The sequence below is a fragment of the Tupaia chinensis genome, unplaced genomic scaffold, assembly GCF_000334495.1.
Source record: "Tupaia chinensis unplaced genomic scaffold, TupChi_1.0 Scaffold000212_1, whole genome shotgun sequence".
Classification (NCBI taxonomy): Eukaryota; Metazoa; Chordata; class Mammalia; order Scandentia; family Tupaiidae; genus Tupaia; species Tupaia belangeri.
Window position 1 is genome coordinate 3,991,001 of NW_006159687.1, and position 5,588 is coordinate 3,996,588.

A 5,588-nucleotide genomic window follows, 5' to 3' on the forward strand; every position below is an offset into this window, starting at 1 on the left:
CACAGGGACCAGCAGGGAGCAGAGACCGGGGTCACGGGGACCAGCAGGGAGCAGAGACTGGGGTCACGGGGACCAGCAGGAGAGCAGAGACCACGGGTCACGGGGACCAGCAGGAGAGCAAAGACCACGGGTCATGGGGACCAGCAGGAGAGCAGAGACTGGGGTTACGGGGACCAGCAAGGAGCAGGTGCGGGGCAAACCGGGGCCAGATCCACCTGCGGACTGCCGCCTCCTGCGCCCCTTTACTTCATGGACATCAGCATATAAAAACATTTTTTTCCAGAGCAATCCTAAAATCTGAGAATTTCTGTGTAAATATTAAGTCCAAAAAGCTTACAAACCAACCAAATAAACAGACAAAAAGGGATAAAGCCCAGTTCTCTAGCACATCTTTAAAAGAGACTCCCAGGGACAGAGTAACAGTGACCAGGAACCCTGAGCCTGGCCTCAGCTCCCAGGGAGACTTCACCTCACCGCTGCGTCCGCCTTAACAACAACGCAGGTTACCAGCCTCCCTTGCTGCCAGAACCCTCTCACCTAAACCCAGAAACCAGAGAGATGCAGACAAGTCGGAGACACTGTGGTAGGCAGTCAGCAAGAGCAGGCAGCCCTAAGAGAAAAGCAAGAGAAAAGCAAAAGGATCAAAAAGACCCAAGCCAGCGTTTTGGTCTACGCCCTAATTCCCAGCAGGGCGATAAACTAATTAGGCAGTCTAATTAAGCAACCTGGCTCACACTGGGCATGCGCAGTCAGGTCATCAAATTCCTCATTCTTGACCTGCAGGAAAGCGCGCAAAGGCGCGGATTCAAACTCAAACAAAGGACACAGGTCACATGACAGTCCGCCTACCCATGAATACTGGTGATCACCTCTGGTAATACAAACATCGTTAACCAGTACCAAACGCAGTTGCCACCTGGCAATCTGCCCGCCCAAGAGTCTTTTGGGTGTATTTCTTCCTATTAAATCTTCTTTTCTACCTACTTCATTCGTGGTTGCGGTTTCACTTTGCGCCTAGGGACAGATCTCTAATTTTAGTGACCTGGATCCAAAGAACCAAGGACTTCACAGCGCAGCTCGACACTCTCCCACACAGCTCGACACTCTCCCACCCGTTGACAATACCCCTTCGCCTGAAATTCATTAGCAAATTCATCTGGGTAAAATGCTTTGCTATCTGAACCTGCTGTACCTAGAGCACTGCCACCCAAATCCAAGAGCCCTGTTGATTCGGAGCAGGGTCCCCATGTGAGCACCTGTGTGTGGCAGTGAGCGACCTCGGACCAGAGTATTAACACCACAAAGCAACAGGCACTCGCCTCACAGAGTCTGAACCCTCCCCAGGTGGCAGGTTCTTTCAAAGTTCAAAATGAAAACAGCAACACTCAAAATTACAAGGAAACAAAGTGGGACATAGTGCATCTGTCACCCCACAAATCCACCCCTCAATTAAAACCAAGAGCCAAGAGACCAGCAGGTGGCACAGAAGTTAAGGCTCTGGATCCCATGTAGCCAGCTTCACAGTTCTAGGTGTGGACCCCGAGACTTGAGAATCACACCGGGCTCCTATGTGTGCATGTCCAAAAATCCTGTGAGGAGAGTGGAGGAAGGACTGCATCCTGGCCATCCCTCAGGGAGTGATGTTTCACTTCCCCTTTCACTATCTCTGTTTCTCTCCAGCAAGCACACCACATGGTAAAAAACTTAAAACAACAACAAAAAAGGGCAAGGGGAAACCAAAGATGTTTTAGGTTTACTTGTTATGAGAAACAGAGAGAAAGACAAGGTCCTGCCACGCCGGGACTCTCCCTGTAGCCTCCTGCTGAGCCAGGGTCCAGGCGGTGCAGGCGATCCCGAGCCCAAGTGAGCCTGCGATCCATACCCAGACCTCCCACGCGGCTCCAGTTACCCTGGGCAGTGCCCTATTGCCTGTGTCACAGTGGCTGACTTTTAATTACCCTGGAATAAGGTCTTTGAATAAACTACTTACTGGCATGAAAAAAGGTTTTAAATTCTGATCCCCAGGCTTCTTCATATGTTAAATGGCATAAAATCTTTTTTTTTAAAGAATTATTTTATTTAACTTTATTTATTTATTTGTTTTAATTTGACCAGAGAGGAACAGAGACAGAGGGGGGATGGTGGGGAAGGGGAGTGGGTGGAGGAGAGAGAGAGTGAGAAGGCAAGCTGCCAGGTCCGGACTTGAAACATGGTCAGCCATGTGGGACTCCAGCACCCTAACCACCACACCATCTGCTGGCCCCAAAACGGCATAAAATCTCTACCACCTTTAAAAATCACAAGGTATCTAGGACCAGCAGGTGGCATAGTGGTTAAGGTGCTGGACTTCCACATGGCTGACCATGGTTCAAGTCCTGGCCTTGGTTGCTTGACAATCACACCAGGTGTGTGTGTGTATGTGCCCAGAACCCAGGAGGAGAATGGAGGGGAAGGGACTGCAGCATGGTCATCGCCCCTGGGGGTAGAGGTAGGGGTGATTTCTCATTTTCCTTCTCACTGTCTCTGTCTCTGATGAAAGTATGTACCCTATGGCAGAAACCTTAAAAAAAGAAAAAAAAGAAAGAATACAAGGTACCAACTAATTGTAAAATGCTTTGAAGATACTGAGGGAGGGGCCAGAGAGTGGCATGGAACTTAACGTGGTTGGGTCCCATGTGGCCAACTGTGTGGATCAAGTCCCGAATCCAGGGGCGTGAAAACCGCATGGGGCATGTGTGCGTGCATGCCCAAAATACCAAGAGAATGGAGAAGGGATTGTGGCGTGGCCGTTCCTGGCCAGGGGTATACTTTCTCTCTGTTCCTCTGTCTGTCTCCCTCTAATAAGCGCGCACACACATACCATAACAGGAAAAAAAAAAGATATGGAAGGAAATAAATTTGCTACCCTAAAGGAAATGGTATTAATTTGCGGTATTTTCAGAAAAACAAAACAAAAAAAAACAGATTAATCTCAGTAGAAACAAATATGCTATTATAGAGTTACCTTAGAAGTATTCATATTTATTAAGACCTCACTGACTATCAACTCTACAATCTTTTCTTTTTTGGGGGGGGGGATTTTGCTATAGGGCACATGCACTCGCCAGAGAGAGACAGAAAGCGAGAAATCACCCCCAGGGGGGATGGCTATGCTACAATCCCTTCTCCTCCATCTCCTCTCGAAATCTTGGACACACATGCACACACACCGGGTGTGAGTTTAAGCCACCAGGTCCGGGACTTGAACCACGGACAACTATATGGGAGTCCAGCAACACAGCCATTATGCCAACTGCTGGTCCCTCAACTCTACAATCTTAAATATGGCAATATCCTTGGAAAATTCTCAACCCACGGGCTCAAGATCCTATTCGACATTCATTCACTCAACGGATCATTGTTTTTTAACAAGAGCAAGTGAGCACAGGTGCATGAGAAACAGATGGGTATGCATGACAGGTCTCTCTGTGATCCTCCTGCACCAGCCTCCCAGGTAGCGAGGGCCACAGGCACCACCCCAAACAGCTGGCTCTGCGATTTCCTCTTCCCCCATTCTCTGCCCTTTAAAAGAACAAACCTGAGGCCAGTTTGTGATCGCGGCTTTCTCCGTCAGAGTCGGGACAACCCAACCTCACTTTTCTATACTTATATGTCTTTGTGTGTTTATTTTTGTGTTTATTTCTAATCCACAGCTCTCCCCCGAGAAAAACCAATTATTCTGCCAAGCGGGACTCAGTCTTTTAGCTTAATAGGGGAAACTATAATTACTCATTGCTATTTCACAAGCTGGGATTCTGTAACAAACGGATCATTTGATCAGTAACATTCTAGATCAAAATTAGAAATTAACTGACCCAGAGAACCACGTAAACTGTTATGCGACACTACTTTTTATATTACGTTAGCCAACAGGTACAGAGACTCTCTCTGTCTTCTAAACCACTGGTGAGCACAGTACAAAAGCCATTGCCTATGACATACTGTACCTTTTGGTTTGATTTCTCTTCCCTTGAATGGCTAAAACGTGTAAGCTAACACAAACCTGTCACAGTCCGCTGGCCATCACTTAGGTTATTCCACCACTTGTTAATCTAAAACAGAAAGAAAACTGCATTATCACCACTTGTGAAATATTTCCAGACAGGGAAAATGAAAATCCCGGAAGAAAATGTTGGTGCCTAAAAGAGAGACTCTTCATCTGTAAAAACACTAGTAGCCATCGAACATAACAGGTAGTGGAGTGGAAAAGGCATGTGGGTTTATTTTTGCTTGTCTTTTTTTGGGTTTTTTGGAGAAGTTTTTGCTATAGGGTGCGTGCCCTCACCAGAAAGACAGAGAGAGACAGAGAGACAGAAAGCAAGAAATCACTCCTCAGTGGGGAAGGCCACGCCACAATCCCTTCTCCTCCATTCTCCTCTCGGGATCTTGGGCACACATACACATGCGCCCGGAGTGAGTTTAAGTCACCAGATCCAGGACTTGAACTACGGTTGACTACATGGGAGTCCAGCAACATAGCCATTACGCCAACTGCTGGTCCCAAGGCATGTGTTTCACAGTCAGATGAATTACATTCTACACAGAACCACAGATTAGCTCCAGGACCTAAGACAAATTATTCCTAACTTTAGTTTACTGATATACTGGTTGGCTGGAAAACTCATGATGTGTTTTTCTATGAAAAAATGCATCATAACTTTTCCAACCACCCGATATAACATAAAATGAGACAACAGACACCTAAGCAGTGCTGTCGCGAAGAATACCAAGACCTAGCACAGTGGATAGACAGGTGCTAAGTAAGGGATGATTTGCCAAGGTCTTAACTAGCTTTAAAATTCTGAGAAAATTGCTACTTAAAATTTTAATTTTTTAAGTGGAAATATTTAACTTGGTGGGGGGGAACAGCAGTTAGCATAATGGCTATGTCGCTGGACTCCCAATGTAGTCAACCGTGGTTCGCGTCCCAGACCTGGTGGCTTAAAACTCACGCCGGGCGCGTGTGCGTGCGTGCCCAAGATCCCGAGAGGAGAATGGAGGAGAAGGGATTACAGCGTGGCCATCCCCCCAAGGGGGGTGATTTCTCGCTTTCTGTCTCTCTCTCTCTCTGTCTGGCGAGCGCATGTGCTCTATAGAAAAAAAAAAACTCTCAAAAAAAAAAAAAATTTAACTTGGAACCAGTGGTTGGCATAATGGCTTTTGCCACGGACTTCCAACCGCGTTTCAAGCCCGGGAGCCAGTGGCTTAAACTCATGCCGGGCACATGCGCATCCATACCCAAGATCCCGAGAGGAGAATGGAGAAGAGACTGTGGTGTGGCACACATGCACGTGCACCTAGCGTGAGTGAACCACCAGGTCCGGGACTCGAACTGCGGTCGACTACATGGGAGTCCAGCAACACAGCCATTATGCCAACTGCTGGTAATCACCCCTCAATCACCCAATCACCCTGGGGGGTGATTTCTCACTTTTTGTCTCTCTGTGAGTGCACACATCCTATAGCAAAAAAAACTTCTCAAAAAAAATTTTATTATTTTATTTAACTTTATATATTCATTGATTTTAAATTGACCAGAGAGCGATAGA

The 5,588-nt window shown here is 47.0% G+C and overlaps 1 protein-coding gene across 1 annotated transcript in view; it reads right to left on the bottom strand.

Annotated features, from left to right (window-relative positions):
• PARL (presenilin associated rhomboid like) overlaps positions 1–5,588 on the bottom strand; it is a gene marked incomplete at its 5' end in the record, with an annotated part of 47,242 nt that overhangs the window by 37,076 nt on the left and 4,578 nt on the right. The window contains 1 exon segment of the mRNA XM_014587435.1: positions 4,043–4,091. Within this exon segment, the coding sequence (XP_014442921.1) occupies positions 4,043–4,091 (49 nt within the window).